General features: G+C 39.2%; 4 protein-coding genes and 1 non-coding gene across 5 annotated transcripts; 2 read left to right on the top strand and 3 right to left on the bottom strand.

Moving 5' to 3' along the window:
- Nucleotides 1-1,257: 1,257 nt before the first annotated feature.
- pxmp2 (peroxisomal membrane protein 2) lies at nt 1,258-4,001 on the top strand. Its single transcript, XM_056375331.1, has 5 exons — nt 1,258-1,462; nt 1,947-2,069; nt 2,328-2,490; nt 3,045-3,164; nt 3,265-4,001. The coding sequence occupies exons 1-5, from the start codon at nt 1,353-1,355 to the stop codon at nt 3,331-3,333; spliced, it is 585 nt and encodes a 194-aa protein (XP_056231306.1). The 5' UTR covers nt 1,258-1,352; the 3' UTR covers nt 3,334-4,001.
- On the bottom strand, nt 3,829-4,879 carry LOC130168963 (polyubiquitin-like). Its single transcript, XM_056375335.1, has 2 exons — nt 4,775-4,879; nt 3,829-4,670 (listed from the first exon to the last, which is right to left on the bottom strand). The coding sequence occupies exon 2, from the start codon at nt 4,656-4,658 to the stop codon at nt 4,194-4,196; it is 465 nt and encodes a 154-aa protein (XP_056231310.1). The 5' UTR covers nt 4,659-4,670; nt 4,775-4,879; the 3' UTR covers nt 3,829-4,193.
- Nucleotides 4,880-8,959: 4,080 nt separating this feature from the next.
- LOC130169660 (polyubiquitin-like) lies at nt 8,960-9,993 on the bottom strand. Its single transcript, XM_056376565.1, has 2 exons — nt 9,855-9,993; nt 8,960-9,750 (listed from the first exon to the last, which is right to left on the bottom strand). Exon 2 carries the CDS (start codon nt 9,736-9,738, stop codon nt 9,274-9,276), a length of 465 nt encoding a protein of 154 aa, XP_056232540.1. The 5' UTR covers nt 9,739-9,750; nt 9,855-9,993; the 3' UTR covers nt 8,960-9,273.
- Nucleotides 9,994-11,224: 1,231 nt separating this feature from the next.
- gatc (glutamyl-tRNA amidotransferase subunit C) lies at nt 11,225-13,558 on the bottom strand. The gene is made up of 5 exons (XM_056376503.1): nt 13,201-13,558; nt 13,045-13,095; nt 12,233-12,402; nt 11,984-12,087; nt 11,225-11,806 (listed from the first exon to the last, which is right to left on the bottom strand). Exons 1-5 carry the CDS (start codon nt 13,399-13,401, stop codon nt 11,736-11,738), a joined length of 597 nt encoding a protein of 198 aa, XP_056232478.1. The 5' UTR covers nt 13,402-13,558; the 3' UTR covers nt 11,225-11,735.
- A 407-nt stretch (nt 13,559-13,965) lies between these two features.
- Nucleotides 13,966-14,038, top strand: trnak-uuu (transfer RNA lysine (anticodon UUU)). Its single transcript has one exon. It is a non-coding gene; the product is annotated as a tRNA-Lys (tRNA).
- The last annotated feature ends 443 nt before the right edge of the window (nt 14,039-14,481 follow it).

The following is a 14,481-nucleotide window of genomic DNA, read 5'->3' as shown; positions in this document are numbered from 1 at the left end:
TCAGCAAAGATAAAATAGACTGTGATAAAAGGTTAAAGATAAGGCAAAGAAGTCAAGAGGAAAGGTACTGTTGAAGTAAAATTAAACATGAAACAAAAACCATCTAGCTTCTCATAATTATTAACATCCTCTCTGCTTGTTGAGTTTTTAATCTTTGTTGCAGACCAATAAGTGCATAACCTCAGAAAGCCATTATTGTGGAAATCTTTAAAAAGATTAAGACTCAGGCCTGTCTTTGGTTTTTATTCAACAGCAAATAAGGATGTGGAAGTATCCTCCTCTGGCTGGCAGCTGCTGGTTTCAGGATGCACAAGCAGGTAGCTGTAAGATCTCCTGCAGTCAAAAGCCGATGTGGGGGGAAAGAATGCAGACAGAAATACTCCTTTACCTCAGTCAAAGACAGTTCAGCTCTGATTGGAACAGTTTATCAGCTACAAAGAGGGTTGAATGAGGTTGCATGAGAACACATGATGGATTAGATAGTCCTGTTACAGTAAGAAGACAAGGACAAATACTATTGCACTAACATTTTCCACTACAGCCTTTATACAAAAAATAGTTTTATCTTACTCATTCTTGAGTATAACAGCATCCTCCTCACAGAACTGTCAGCTTTAATGTGCAGGACTTTTATCTGCCAAAATAGACGGGAATTCTTTCCTCTACTGAAAATCAATGACCTTTTTGCTTCTGAGCAAGATGCATTCCTCTTTTCCTCAGAGTGTTTGACACAATTGTTATTAGATCATGTGATGATCACTTTAGACATCATATGACCCACTGTATTCAACATGCCGTTTAATTATTACTTGTCATTTTTACTCGTCGAGCAAAGATGTGATGACAGTAATAATTGCTGCACGCTATGTGGTCGCTAGGGTTCAGAAATCATGCATGTCAACCTGATGACACATCTAAATGAAGCAAAGTAATCACATTGAAGAAGAAAATACAAATAAGTGATTAAAGTAGTTCAGCGGTTGTCATGTCGCTGTTATAATTTTGTATTTACCCAATAGTATTTGGGCCATTGTACAGTTTGAACTGATAAAAGGAAATTTCTTTACTTTCTTACAATAATAGTAAATGTTTTTCTTTCTATGACCATGGAGATTTATTTATTTATTTATTTTTTGCAAATTAAATTTGCTACCCAACAACCATTTTTTTGTAAACAAGCGCATTCTATAAACGTTTCTTTGTTGGCTGTTTCGGACGTCGACGAGAAGGCGTGGCTCCATCAGAGACGCAATGACGTTCACAGGAAGACTGTGGAGGAGTTCCTTTTCAACTTCGCCCCTGTCACTTTAGTGTGTAATGGTAATGTCAGTACCACCGTCACAGAAGTGACAATGCCTGTGGAGAGTCTGCCAGTCCGGGATGCGCCCATACATTTCCGTTTACTCCAGCAGTACCTGGTTCTTCTGAAGAAATACCCCATCCTCACCAAGTCTGTCACGAGGTCAGTAGCTTTGTTTGTTCACTGACTCTGCAGTCTGCTGCTTGTTTTCTGTCGCGTTTCCTCAGTTTGAGAGTCAGAAATGACAAGTTCTCATTTACTGTTGGGCTGATAAAATCGAAGCATTGTAGTTAAGTTTATTTGGTTAATGCTAACACTTATTAATCACTTATTCATTTGTCAGCGTGGATCCTTTTGACCACACAGTGAACAGTGTCTGTTTGCGCTGACCACAGACTGGCCTTTTGTCTCAGCACTGGCTTTAGCCAATCAGCATCTGCCTGGAGGTCCTCCCCTAACAACTGACCATGTAACATTATAAAGTTTAAAACACTTTCTATTTCATCAGGGTGCCTTGTTATGAATGCACTTGTTACATATTGATAGGTGTGTGTGTGTGTGTGTGTGTGTGTGTGTGTTGTGTGTGTGTGTGTGTGTGTGTGTGTGTGTGTGTGTGTGTGTGTGTGTGTGTCCTTGATATTTTCAGTGGCATACTCTCAGCTTTAGGAAATCTTCTGTCTCAGATTTTGGAGGCAAGAAAAAAGGCCAAATATGGAGCCCCGATCAGTGAGATTGACACAGCTGGAGCTGCACGATATGCCATTTATGGGTGAGACTTTATACAGACATGTTTTTAAGGCAAGTAAATTAATGTAATGGTGCATTCAAGTTACACTTCAGAGTGTGTGACAGTGTGAAACATGTCAACCATGGTGCAACATAGTTACTGTCATTGATAGCAAAGTATCTGCAGAGAACTATTCACTGTTAAAATATTTTTTTCTTAAAATTGCCTCCCCCTCTTACATCCATTTTCAATTTCTTATTATATATTTCTTGTTATATTATACCTTGTTGCTCGTTGCAGGTTGTTTATTACAGGACCAGTGAGCCATTACTTTTACCAGCTGATGGAGGTGTGGATGCCCACCACAGACCCGTACTGTATAATCAAACGGCTGCTGCTGGATCGGCTTGTTTTTGCCCCCGGCTTTCTACTCCTTTTCTACTTTGTTATGAACATCCTGGAGGTGGGTCATCTCAGAAACAGTCTCCCCTAATCATCTCATTAAAGATGCATCCCAGCGATTTGATGTTTCACTTCCGTAAAGTTGGGAGACATACAAGAGACAGATTAGGAAAAAGAGTGGCCAGAGTTTCTGCAGCAGAAGCCAAGATATCCTGACCCTCAGCACCTTGTATGGGTCAGGCTCTGGGTCCGTCCCGATACCCTCACTTACAGTATTTGCGAGTACTTAATCCCAACTTGTGTTTAATGTATTTCCAGTAATTGCTACAGTGCATGTTAAGACTTTAAGTGTGTGGAAGTTTCGATGTGTGAACTTGGATTAGACCCCAAGTGTGGATATTAGGACAAACCCTCAATATATGCTGAATCCTACAATTCCTACAATGCCATTCATGTAATATTTCAACCTGAATATGACCATAATATTTAGTCCACTGTCTTCATGTTTATTAAACACATGCTATGAAGTCCTTTTTTTTATATATACAGTGGAGAAAGGATGAAGTGTAAAATTGCAAAGTAGACACAACTATAACCTTTCTACTGTGTTTTCAGGCTAAAGGGTGGGAGGACTTTGAAAATAAGATGAGAAAAAGTTACTGGACCGCTTTGAAGATGAACTGGAAAGTTTGGACTCCTTTCCAGTTCATTAATGTCAACTTTGTGCCTGTTCAGGTATGCATTTCACCAGCAGCTTGTTGAACAAACAATGAGTCACACACTGACACCACTTGTAATGTTTTTTCTCCTCTTCTGTGTGTGTTCTTGCTTTCAGTTCAGAGTGCTGTTTGCCAACTCGATTGCCTTATTCTGGTATGCCTACCTGGCATCAGTGAGGAAATGATTCTTATGAAGATGTCTTCACAGAAAACAAATCTGGAGGAAACTACTTCTTCACTGTGGCATTGTGGCAATGCTTGTGAATGCCAGAGAACTGAGATAATACAAACAGGCTGTTTAGTGTATGACTGTAAACCTGTTCCTAATCTGGACAGCAGTTTTCACATACAGTAGCTCTTCTGATTAATTCCTAACAAACCTATAAAATGAGTTTAAGCCATTATAACATGCTGCTATGATATTTTGGAAACGTGACTGTTTGTAATAACTGAACATGATTAAATGTAGTTTGTAATAAATTTATTCTTTTACAGAGCAATGCCAAAATCTCATAAGATGTTATAGTAATTCTTAAATTATATGACTGATAGGCTCTTTTAAACATTGAAATAATGTCAGTTTTAATGATGCAATGTTAAAGTGTGCCTGTATTGTCTTGTGGTCTATATGGGTACAGCTCCACCCCTGAGCCCAAGAAAGGTAATGGAAATGAGAAATGTAAAATCACATTTGGGACTTTATTGTGGTTTTAAAGTGTCCAGTTAACACATTTACACCATGTTGTATTTGTCAATTTAAAACTCTGTAACGATCATAACTGTATTACCAGAATACAGAATTACATAGTAAAAAAATAAATAAAACGTTTTAAATAAAATTAAAAGAATTACATGACATTGGTCCTGATTTAACATTATCATTATAATCCTTATACATTATACATTTTTCAAAATAATAAAAATAAACAAGCATGTTGCTTTGTTTTCACACAATTACAATAAAATAATTTATATTAACTTTATGGTATCTTTTCCATGAATGAAAGTGTCCTCAGCCTAATGTATTAACAGTGTCAAAGTGTCCTCAGCCTCCTCTCAGACGGAGACACAGGTCGATGGTGCCCAGAGCTTCGACTTTGTAGTCGGACAGTTTACCGCCGGACATCTCCCGGCCTTGGAAAACCAGCCTCTGCTGGCTCACCGGCACCGACTCTCTGCACTCGACCTTGCGCTTGAATTCGTCAACGGTCAAGTCAGGTTTGATATCATAGGTGCTCAACTTCCCTTTCTCGTTCCTCAGGAACACCTGGATGGTGGCCGGCTCGGTCACCAGCAGCATCACCCTGGAGCCAGACTGCAGGCCGTAGTAGCTGACTGTCTGTGCGTCCTCGCTGAGGTCGATCCTCTGGCCGTTGACAAACACCAGCCTCTGCTTATAAGGGGGAACTCCGAGTCTCTGTTGGATGACTGTTTTCAAGTAGCCAACTGTGTCCCCCGGCTGCACCGTCAGGGTGTAGGTCTCACTCAGCATTGTGATGATTATATCCATGTTGAAAGTTGTCTGAAAGACAATTCAAAACAATTTAAAATAAGTTTACTGTAGGAAGACAATTTACAATCATCACAGTGTATTTCACTACAGCGTCATTAAAGAGAGCCTCCTACCTTTTGACACAGGAAACTTCAAGTCTTCAGTCGGGAACTGTTAAACAAGTGATGATCAGTAGTTGTGCTTAAGGTCTGAATTCAGCACAGTTTATATACAGGCTGCCTCAGCTGATCAACACCCGCCCCCTCATGTAAGATTCGTTTTTCCTTCGGTGCCGTAATAACTTTCGGTTTCTATTCTCCTAACATTAGTCAGCTGAAACGAGGGCTTGTTTTGTTATGATCATTATTGATACTGGGCAAGCCTATGGGTTTATTACTCATTATACAGCTTTAACAAACAGGTGGGGCAGAGAATGAATAGATGTTAGTTTGGACTACAAGCAGCAGTAGACACCGTTATGTAAGATCAAATCAGGAATGTCTCGTTCTTATAAGAAAATACTTAATCATTTCATCAGATGTCTATTTTTAGTTTATTATGGAAACAAAACAGAAAGGGAGAAAAGCTAACACAAGAATGAAAACAGGGCATATGGAAAACATAATGCCAAAACATATCAAAACAATGTAACCTACTGTCATTGCATTGAATATCCTCACTACACCCCAACACACTGCTCACTCACCATTTTTATGAACTGAAACTGAAACTGAAAAGGAAAATGAACCATGATTGTCAAATGAAAATGAAAAATGAATATAAATTACCAGCTGCTGTTTATTTTTCTTGTTTATTATATCTATTTTTCACTGCAGATAAGCAAGTGAAGTGAAGTGACCAAGGTTTTGCCTCGAAGACATCACTGCATTGCCCCTCTCGTATAAAGCTCTGAATGTGCAAGGAGAAAACATACAGTGGGCTTCTAATTTTGTGAGGAGCTGTTGCACCTGTTGGATCATGATCCTTATGCGAGATTCACAGAATTGATTCAAAATTATTTTCTTGCTAAACCAATTTCTACTGCCCAAATTCTCATGTCAATCATTGCTGATGACTACAGGGTTAACTATTCATACCATGAAGCAAAGAAACAGGAGTGCATTAAGAAGACAACAAACCAACTCCCCCAGGCCTTAATACCTGCAGCTTCACCAAACTCCTGCTGTTTTGCAGTGAAATCAGCGGGAACTAGGGGTGCTGCAGGTGCCCCTTGTGGCGAGAGCATAATGTTCTTAAAGTGTTGACATGGCCCGGTGTGCTCCTCCTCAGAATGATTTCTTACCTTGACCCTAACTGTTCTCACTCCTCATGCCTTAACCTAACCAATCCAACCAACCAAGGCAACGATCATTGGCCAATCAGATGCAGTGTAGGGTGAGTCATGTCATCTCTAAGGTAGGGTTCGTAAGTTTACATATGGCTGCTGTAGCCTTGATAGCTAATTGAAGGATAAAATCACAATGGAGGAAAAGATTATTGCAGATTTGTTTGGCAAACCACCAGCTAAAGAAAGCACAAATGAAGTCCAGCCTTCGCAGGAGAGCAGCTCCACCACCATCATTTTCGTTTGGTTGTAAATTTTCGCAGGCATCCGCTGGAGTATCAGCGTTAGCACCACCACCATTGAGGAGTCTGCTGTGTCAGGCTGGGACTGACCCATTATTGTGCAATAGGATTACTGAGTCCTTTTTTGTAGACCTGGCTGCTGTTGTTGTTACTGCTGCTGTGTTTTTGGTGTGTGTGTGTGTGTAGTAGTATTGTTGTAGGCCTATGTTGTATTTGTATGGGTTCGGGGTAAAATGCTCCTCCCACTATAGCGCCCCCCACTTAAAACATCTTCCTGCGGCCCTGTGCACATAAATTGTAGGACTGCAATATACAACACTGAATCAGGGCAGGACTGACAATGAAATTAGGCATTTTTTCACTCATGGGGAAAACAAATCAGACTCAACAACAGGTAAACACCAGTGATCCAGCCATCCATCCAGCTGCTGCTTTTTGAGCTGTATCAGTTATGACTGACAGCTACCAATCACCACACTAAAATCTGTTATAGTGATAATGTATCATCCATTTATTGCGTAGCCTGCCAATTATATAACAAACCAGTATAAATATGAAAACAGTCAGACTGCTGTCTTACCTTGCACCAAATGATTTTTACTCCTCTTCCTCTGCAAATACATAAAATCCAAGGCTACAGAAGACATATCTTCTTTCAAATTAGTGGGCTAAATATTTACAATTTAATGCCATCCCTCCTCCTTTCCATGAATGGATCAAAAGCGTTAATATGTGAACATTATTTATAAGGAAAATTAGCCACAGCTTGTCAAGCTTTGTTTGTTAATGCGTCGTTTTATTCTGAAAATCCTGTCAGCCGCAGCCTGAGTTACAGGGACAGGACAGGTGAGCGGCAGGCCCTCAGGTGAGCTCTGATGTCATAGTGAAAGCTATTGCCATAAATTCAGGAGGTGAATGAAAATCACAGGTTGAAAATTATATGGCTTGACCATGTATGGCCAATATGTGAAATTGAGGATGAAGTTGAAAACTCTTGTGCAACTGCTTTAACAACAACAATCTATGCAAAGTCGCTAGTCTGCTTTTAAGGTCCCTGAATGTTGTTGGATGATGTAATACGACAATTGTATGAGTCATTATTTGCTTCCTGCAGAGTGTCAGCTGGTTTCAGCCCTTAGTTTGTCTGTTTCTGTCCTACTCTCTGTGCTCGCACATAATACATTTCAATAAAGCTACATTTCCAATAAAGCTGTTATCTTTTACATGTTTTTCTGTTTCTGTTCTCAGACAACGGGAGAAGTATGAAATAGTGACTGAAACGCAGCCCATTAAGACGAGGCAACATGTTAATGAGCAATTCCAGACCTGGTTGCTCTCTTCTACGGAAAGTAAGTATGTCCAAAAAGTCTAGATATGTCGCTAATTTATTTATTTATTTATTTTGTTGAGAAAAGAAAACCACTAAATGGGTCTGAAAAGTCGGTAAATCAAGTGACAAAGGTGGTAACATGCCAAACACTGTTGGCAACACTGCCTGTAAATTCCCCCTGATGACAGAAACTGTTGGCTGTTTTGAAAGCACTACGGCCAATGGGGAAACACTCATCCAGTCTGGCTCTTTATACTGTATGTGTATGTGTGTGTGCACGTGTGCATTGTGCATATTGAAAAAAGAGAGAGAGTGGACAGTACACGACACTTTATTTTGGCTCTCCATCAAAAAAAGAAAGAACCTAGCCCTATGTTGTCCTTCAGTCTAAGTTAAGTCAACCAAAATGCTAAGATGTCGGATACATATAGAAAACCTCAGGAAAGCTCCCAGGTACATCATTTAAAACATAATTTGTATTTGACATTAAATTGCCCTCTGTTGCATCCCCTGAAGAGGAGTATGTCTTTGTTGTTTTTATTTCTTGATTGTCTTATACAAACACAAGGGGAGGTGCAGGAAATGAGTCAGAATTTACATCCTGGCTTCTGGCTTCATATGTGACAGATGTGTGCAGGTTTTTTTTTTTCAGTGGATTTTGAGTGAGTTTTCCCAATAAAAATGTCCATTACTATTAATTACTACTGTTTTGTCTCCTTGAGTGTCTCATTAAACAGGCTTTACACAATATGTACAGCCTGCAGTTCGTGCTGACTTGTTCTTAAATGTTTTCTTACTGCATTTGACTAACTAATTCAAGTTGTTAGTGTTTCACAGTTGTTTTGGCAGGAGCCTCAATGGAAAATCCTTGTTTTCAAGCCCTGTGTGAAACATCTCGAGGTAATTTTGTCACAACAGTGTCTGCATTTATTTTTTCTTTCACACAAATTCAAAAGAAAAAGTAAAGTCATGTTTACTTGACTTAATGATGCACTGACCAAGTGTCCACTGGTGCTTGTGAATGCACAACAGTGAGAACTGAGATAATACAACAGAGTATCTTTCAGACAAGCTCTTCTGATTAACTCCTAACAAACCTGTATGATGCGTTTAAGCCATTTTAACATGCTTCTATATTGGAAACATGACTGTTTGTAATAACAGAACATTATTAAAATGTAGTTTGTATTAAATGCATTGTTTTATAAACACTGTTAGAATCTTGAATGATGTAATAAACCTTGAAATACATAATTGAGAAAGTGTCTGTAAAATATTGAAAACAATGCCACTTTTAAATATGAAATCTTAAAGTAAGCCTTATTTTTGTTCAGCCTAGTGGTTTCAGTCTGATGTGTACAGCTCCACCCCTGAGCTGAAGAAGGGCACAGGAAACATGAAGTAAATTTACATTTGGGACTTTATTAATTAATTAATTCATAACAATACCCAGTTAACATAATAACAACATGTATTTATCACAATAAAATTATAGTGCATTCAGTGCTGTGACATATTTGTATTACAAAAAATACTGAATTAAGACCAAATAAAACACCATAAGTTTTGGAAATAATAACGATATAAACATCAATTGGAATGCTTGGGCTTTTTAAAAAAAATAGTTATCTCTAAAAATAAATGTAAATGTCTCCGTTTATATTAAATAAAATAATTCACATTTCTTTCTAATGTATTAACAGTGTCAAAGTGTCCTCAGCCTCCTCTCAGACGGAGACACAGGTCGATGGTGCCCAGAGCTTCGACTTTGTAGTCGGACAGTTTACCGCCGGACATCTCCCGGCCTTGGAAAACCAGCCTCTGCTGGCTCACCGGCACCGACTCTCTGCACTCGACCTTGCGCTTGAATTCGTCAACGGTCAAGTCAGGTTTGATATCATAGGTGCTCAACTTCCCTTTCTCGTTCCTCAGGAACACCTGGATGGTGGCCGGCTCGGTCACCAGCAGCATCACCCTGGAGCCAGACTGCAGGCCGTAGTAGCTGACTGTCTGTGCGTCCTCGCTGAGGTCGATCCTCTGGCCGTTGACAAACACCAGCCTCTGCTTATAAGGGGGAACTCCGAGTCTCTGTTGGATGACTGTTTTCAAGTAGCCAACTGTGTCCCCCGGCTGCACCGTCAGGGTGTAGGTCTCACTCAGCATTGTGATGATTATATCCATGTTGAAAGTTGTCTGAAAGACAATTCAAAACATTTTAAAATAAGTTTACTGTAGAAAAACAATTTGAAATCATCACAGTATATTTCACTACAGCGTCATTAAAGAGAGCCTCCTACCTTTTGACACTAATCATAAAAAGAAACTCCTCCGGAAAACTTCAAGTCTTCAGTCGTCGACTGTTAAATAAGCGGTGATCAGTAGTTGTGCCTGAGGTCTGAATTCAGCACAGTTTATATAGAGGCTGCCTCAGCTGATCAACACCCGCCCCCTCATGTAAGATTCGTTTTTCCTTCGATGCCGTAATAACTTTCGGTTTCCATTCTCCTAACATCAGTCAGCTGGAACGAGGGCTTGTAATGTTATGATCATTATTGATACTGCCCCAGGGCAAGCCTATGAGTTTATTACCTCATAAATACAGTTTTAACAAACAGATGTAACAAATCATGGCTATAGCCTATTTCTAATAAGGAAAGGCTATAAACGGCCTGATACCCACACAAGACTATATGATTGTTCCCCTAAATGTCATTCTTTTAGCCTGAAATTTGACGACTTTTCCTAAAGTGACTCAAAATACACAAGAATGTAAATATTTTAAAATTGTATACTTTTGTACAGGTGCTACAAATGTTTTTACATTGAGGCTGTTCCGGGTCGAATTTGACCCATATCTATTGAAATGGATTTCAGATCCACCACTGTGGGTCAAATCAAGGAAAATGGTGGTTTTAGGGAATCTTGAAACTGTACATGCCAGATCTGTGTGTATTTTTTATGGGACAGTGGTGACAGAGTTCAAGGGGGACCTTGAACTCTGTCACAAGAACTTTCTGTGTTCCCACCACATTTGCCCAGGTTCCTACAGAGACAGGCACCTGCTGGTCCTTGAAGGATCATGGGGGAATCTCAAAACAGTGAGAGTAAAACAGCGTAGGAGTGATTATATATGGTGCACATGATGAACGGAAGTCATACAGAGGCAGTGCGTCTTCTGCACCGGCAATGTAGAAAAAAATATCTAAAAATAAACAAATTAGAATCTGTTTATTCTGAGTTTTATTCAGTGACTGAGGTTATGGCAGCAAGACACACTGTGCAGTAGAAGTTTTTCTCCAAAAAAGATGTGTAAAACCTAAAACATACACTCTCCCTTCTCTCTGAAACAATAATTAAGGATTAATCATCCATTTATTAATGTCAGATGGGCTATTTATACATTCTAAATAGATCTGTAGTTCAAAATTGGTCAAAATTGACCTGGACCATACTGTGAAGGCAAGAAATATCAACAGTACCCTAGGGGATAAATAAAGTATCTATCTATCTAAGGGTTAACATAAATACTGAGCTCCCATATTTAAGGTTCACCAAACCTTTGGCACATTTAACGGTGCAATGATAACAATTTCATAATATGAATTATAACTACACTTACTTTTCTAAAAACATTTGTTACTTATGGAAACAATACAGAGACAAAATATTAAGTTTTTATTTTTATTAAAAAAGAAAGAAAGAAGAAAACAAGACACATGAAATCACAAATCAAAGGTATGTACGTCCATTGCATTGAATATCCTCATTACACCTTCTGCTCCAACACACTGTTGACTCAGCATTTTTATAAACTGACACTGAAACAAACCACAGGCGTCACATGAAACTGAAAAAAATAAACATCCTTTTCCTGTTCCAGAACATGTGGGTCCTGCTGTATACCTGACAAAGCTCTGTGACAGATGTTTATGGCTGCAGATAAGCAGTGAAACGACCAAGTGTTGTCCCCAGCCGACATATCTGACACATACTTACAAATTGAAAAATAATATTGGCGCACCTCAGTGACTCACCTAGAAGAGGGTTTGAGTCTGACCCATGGCCCTTTGCTGCACGTCATCCCCCCTCTCTCTCTCTCCCCAACTTTCATGTCTCTCTCTCTCACCACGGATATAGTAAGGTATATAAAAAGCCTGAAAAAATTACTTAGGACAAATTCATAAATCTGAGAGCTCTGAGTGTTTCAGTATAGCAGTCCTCTCCTCCCTCTTTGGTAGAGGAATATTTCCTGAATGATGAAAAGAAAAACAAAATAAAATAAATATATATATTAGTTAAGAATCCTCATAGTTACAAACAAAGCATGATGAAAATGTATCTTTAATACTTTATTTTACCATCATCTCAATAATGTACAAGCAATCATTAGATCTATACTAATGTTGTATTCAGAATTTTTTCCCACCTGGTGGTGCCACAAAATATTCTTCAACTGTGTTTTTGGAGAGCTGAAGCAGTTCTTCAGCACAGTCCCCTTCCATCACTGCATCACCTCTCAGGTATAAGGCCCTGAATGAGCATGGATAAAACAAAACCACATTTATAAAATGGGATTCACAGGGGTTTAAAACTGAACTGTGGTTTTTGTTCATGTTTTATGCTATTTGGGTATAACTGTGATGAAAAAGACCGTCCGTAATTGTATGGACCATACCTGTCCTCCAGAACTGAATCCATTGGTTCAGTCCCAGATGTGTCAACAACATGAAGCTGATCTGCAAATCGTATGGCTTTCTCCAAACAGGCCAGTCCCTGTTTAGTTCGGAAATCAACCAAGGCCAGTCGCTCAAGTTTGTCCACCAGGTCAGCAGGGATTTGTGCAGGCTGTAAAATACGAGGTATTGGTGAGAAGTATTATGTGTAACAGTGTCCTTCCACTTCCACTATCACTTAAAATGCCTTTAACTATAAAGGAACCATTGCAAATAGTCATTGAATCCATAAATAACATCTAATCACCAAAACCTGTAATGACTCATACCCCACCATGTCTGACTTTTAATTATTTGTGCTGTTTGAATATATGCAATTAAGTGTGTTGACAGCCCTGTGTGATTGATATATATATATATATATATATGTATTCGTGTTTCTAATCTTCTGCCACAGCACAACAACAAAACGCTGTCTGTAACTGGCAGATATCCACTTGATTTGTCTAACTCATGTTGAAGCCTCATATTAGTGACAGATAAACCTCTGAATACATTTTGAGTGTTTGTCCCCCATCACTTACAATGAAAGCACATAAGAGAAATTTTAATGGCCAGCATGAACATGAGGAATCATTAGAGAAAGCAAAACCTGTTTCAATGTACAAATGAGCACCTAACTGTTGTTTAATACAGAGGTCAGGCATTTCCAGGATGTGCTTTAAACTAATTATCTAAAGTCTGACATGAATTTCAAGGCCGGGCATTAGCCTACTTAACCCCAATCATATTCACCCAGTCTTGAGGACATTACCGGGGGGAGTCGGTCGTCTGGCACTGGCTCCCATGTTGCAGCCTCTGGTACCTGCAGCGGAGACAACCAGGAAACAAGAATGCTAAGTCAGTGTTCAGCACTGGCAGCTGATAAACTGACTGCAATACAAATAACAATCACTGACGTTTAATTTACCTTTGGGTTGTGTGGTTGAGAGCTGAACACACGCCTTACATTAGTGATGTTGCTCCGCGTGCAGGTGCCGCTTCTTCTGTTGATGCTTACCACGTTTGTTAGCGAGTGTACATTGTTCGTTAACAGGTTAAATGAAGGTCTTATGATTTTCAGCGACACGCCACAGCATGTGCGCGTTGCAGTTAGGCTAAACACTGACATTTTCAGAGCAATTAGCTAGCCAGATATGTCCGAGATGTAGAACAAGGTTGGTGTCACTGTCACATTGTCTTAATGTTTACTTACTCACCAGAAAGGTCAGCGCTCGGATGTAAACTGGCTTCACATGACTAGCTAAGTAACGAATCTACGGAAGCCCAGGGGAAGCGAGAGGTTTAACTTCCGCTAGCTTCCTTCTTCGCAGTTGTCCCAGATAAGACTGATTCGTTTAGGTTTGAATACAATGAGTGTTTTTCTTAAATACTGGGTAGTACTGCTCTATTATATATTTAATACTTTCCTTAGCAAAATTCAGAAAAGTATAACATACACATACTATTTGAAACGTATTTGAAAGACATTGATAGCATTATGAAACTGGTGTTTCATGTATCAAACGCCGTCGTTAGCTCAGGCGCGCGGTTGTTATAAGTGATAACGGTCGTCCTGCAAATTAGTTGAAAGAGTATTCGACAAATCAAAGAGCTATAAACGTTCAAATAAATTACAGTCCTATTGGTTTTTTTTTTTTTTATATTTGACAACCAGCCACAATCGCTTTCGAGCGCCCGGATAGCTCAGTCGGTAGAGCATCAGACTTTTAATCTGAGGGTCCAGGGTTCAAGTCCCTGTTCGGGCGATACTGATTTTTAAATGTGTGTGTCCAGATACATGTAAAAACACAGGCACTGAACTCGATGCTAACATCAGAAAGCTAATATATTCACAACAACAATGTACACATGCTAAGTAGATATAAAAGTTACAATATTAACCATCTTTAGGATGCTAAGATTTGGTAATTGAACACAAGTTTACGTGAGGCAATTTCATTAATGTTGTTGGATGTCATTAGTTTTGCAGGTATTTTGTCACCAAAGTTATTCAAGTTTTTCTTGACATTATTTGTGAACCAAATTTACTGGACAATCAAAGTCCAGACACATTTCACTCAAAATCCAAAATGTGAACCCTCATGGTGGCGGTAGAGGAAAAGTCAATGGTCACCAGAATCAGTAGGTTTAATCCTCTGGGGACCATGAAAATGCAAAGTAAAATGCACAATGCAAAAAGTTTTGGAAA

Source organism: Seriola aureovittata, chromosome 5, assembly GCF_021018895.1.
Source record: "Seriola aureovittata isolate HTS-2021-v1 ecotype China chromosome 5, ASM2101889v1, whole genome shotgun sequence".
In the NCBI taxonomy this organism is placed as follows: domain Eukaryota; kingdom Metazoa; phylum Chordata; class Actinopteri; order Carangiformes; family Carangidae; genus Seriola; species Seriola aureovittata.
The sequence above is the reverse complement of the archived record's forward strand: the minus strand, read 5'-3'. Positions and strand labels throughout refer to the sequence as shown.

What these genes read in the sequence shown, in the direction of transcription:
- pxmp2 (XM_056375331.1), top strand. Translation starts at nt 1,353, where the DNA reads ATGCCTGTGGAGAGTCTGCCAGTCCGGGATGCGCCCATACATTTCCGT. An exon ending in CTCACCAAGTCTGTCACGAG is followed by an intron (nt 1,463 to 1,946) that starts GTCAGTAGCTTT and finishes TGATATTTTCAG; the next exon opens with TGGCATACTCTCAGCTTTAG. An exon ending in GCACGATATGCCATTTATGG is followed by an intron (nt 2,070 to 2,327) that starts GTGAGACTTTAT and finishes TGCTCGTTGCAG; the next exon opens with GTTGTTTATTACAGGACCAG.
- LOC130168963 (XM_056375335.1), bottom strand. Translation starts at nt 4,658, where the DNA reads ATGGATATAATCATCACAATGCTGAGTGAGACCTACACCCTGACGGTG.
- LOC130169660 (XM_056376565.1), bottom strand. Translation starts at nt 9,738, where the DNA reads ATGGATATAATCATCACAATGCTGAGTGAGACCTACACCCTGACGGTG.
- gatc (XM_056376503.1), bottom strand. Translation starts at nt 13,401, where the DNA reads ATGTCAGTGTTTAGCCTAACTGCAACGCGCACATGCTGTGGCGTGTCG. An exon ending in CTCAACCACACAACCCAAAG is followed by an intron (nt 13,096 to 13,200) that starts GTAAATTAAACG and finishes TCTCCGCTGCAG; the next exon opens with GTACCAGAGGCTGCAACATG. An exon ending in ATATTTTGTGGCACCACCAG is followed by an intron (nt 11,807 to 11,983) that starts GTGGGAAAAAAT and finishes TTCATCATTCAG; the next exon opens with GAAATATTCCTCTACCAAAG.